Source organism: Papaver somniferum, chromosome 2 (genome assembly GCF_003573695.1).
Source record: "Papaver somniferum cultivar HN1 chromosome 2, ASM357369v1, whole genome shotgun sequence".
NCBI classification, from domain to species: Eukaryota; Viridiplantae; Streptophyta; class Magnoliopsida; order Ranunculales; family Papaveraceae; genus Papaver; species Papaver somniferum.
The window spans coordinates 134,603,155-134,604,030 of NC_039359.1; the positions used below are offsets into that span (position 1 = coordinate 134,603,155).

At 40.9% G+C, this 876-nt stretch overlaps 1 protein-coding gene across 1 annotated transcript; it reads left to right on the forward strand.

Moving 5' to 3' along the window:
- The first annotated feature begins 258 nt into the window (after positions 1–258).
- Positions 259–618, forward strand: LOC113352007 (cytochrome P450 76A1-like). The gene has a single exon (XM_026595892.1). It carries the CDS (start codon positions 259–261, stop codon positions 616–618), a length of 360 nt encoding a protein of 119 aa, XP_026451677.1.
- Positions 619–876: the final 258 nt, after the last annotated feature.

The following is an 876-nucleotide window of genomic DNA, read 5'->3' on the forward strand; positions in this document are numbered from 1 at the left end:
TGCAGGAGTTATTCATGGGAGCTACAGAGACAACAAACAGTACTGTAGAATGGGCGATGACGGAACTACTCACTAATCCAACAACAATGAAAAAAGTTCGAGATGAGATTACTCAAGTTGTTGGCCAAAAGGAGTTTTGAAGAGAGTGATATCGATAATCTACCCTATCTACGAGCAGTGATTAAAGAAACGCTGAGGTTACACCCACCAATCCGTTACTGGTACCTCGCAGCGTGATTGATTAAAGATACTGAACTGATGGGGTATATCATACCACAAGGAACTCAAGTGTTCGTAAACGTTTGGGGACTCGGAAGAGACCCAGCTTCCTGGGATGCACCATTGGCGTTCAAACCAGAACGGTTCTTAGATTCCACCGTTGATTACCGTGGGCAAAATTTCGAGTTCTTACCATTTGGAGCTGGCCGACGTATTTGTCCCGGGCTTCCTCTGGGTAACCAAATGCTTCACCTTGTCCTAGGATCATTGATCCAATCTTTTGAATGGTCCCTAGAGGATGGTGTTACTCCTGAAACCTTGGACAAGAGTGATAAAATGGGTATGTCACTGAGGAAGGCATTCTTGTTGAAGGCAGTACCTAAACCTGTATGTCTTTAAGCTTCGCCAAATAATTTGAAAAGCTAGATGGCCACAAGAGCCTAATATGTTTGTTTTCTTCTTCAGTTTTTCTTTCTTTTTCCATTAGTCTGTACTTTTTAGTTTGAAGTTAAATGTTGCAAGTTCTCAAAATCCGTGACTTGTAATCATGTAGCTAGATTGATGATCAGTTGATCACCATATATAAATCTTATTTGTATATACCGACTAAATTCCACAGTGTTTGACCAAGTTACAACTGTTGACTAAATTCCAAGA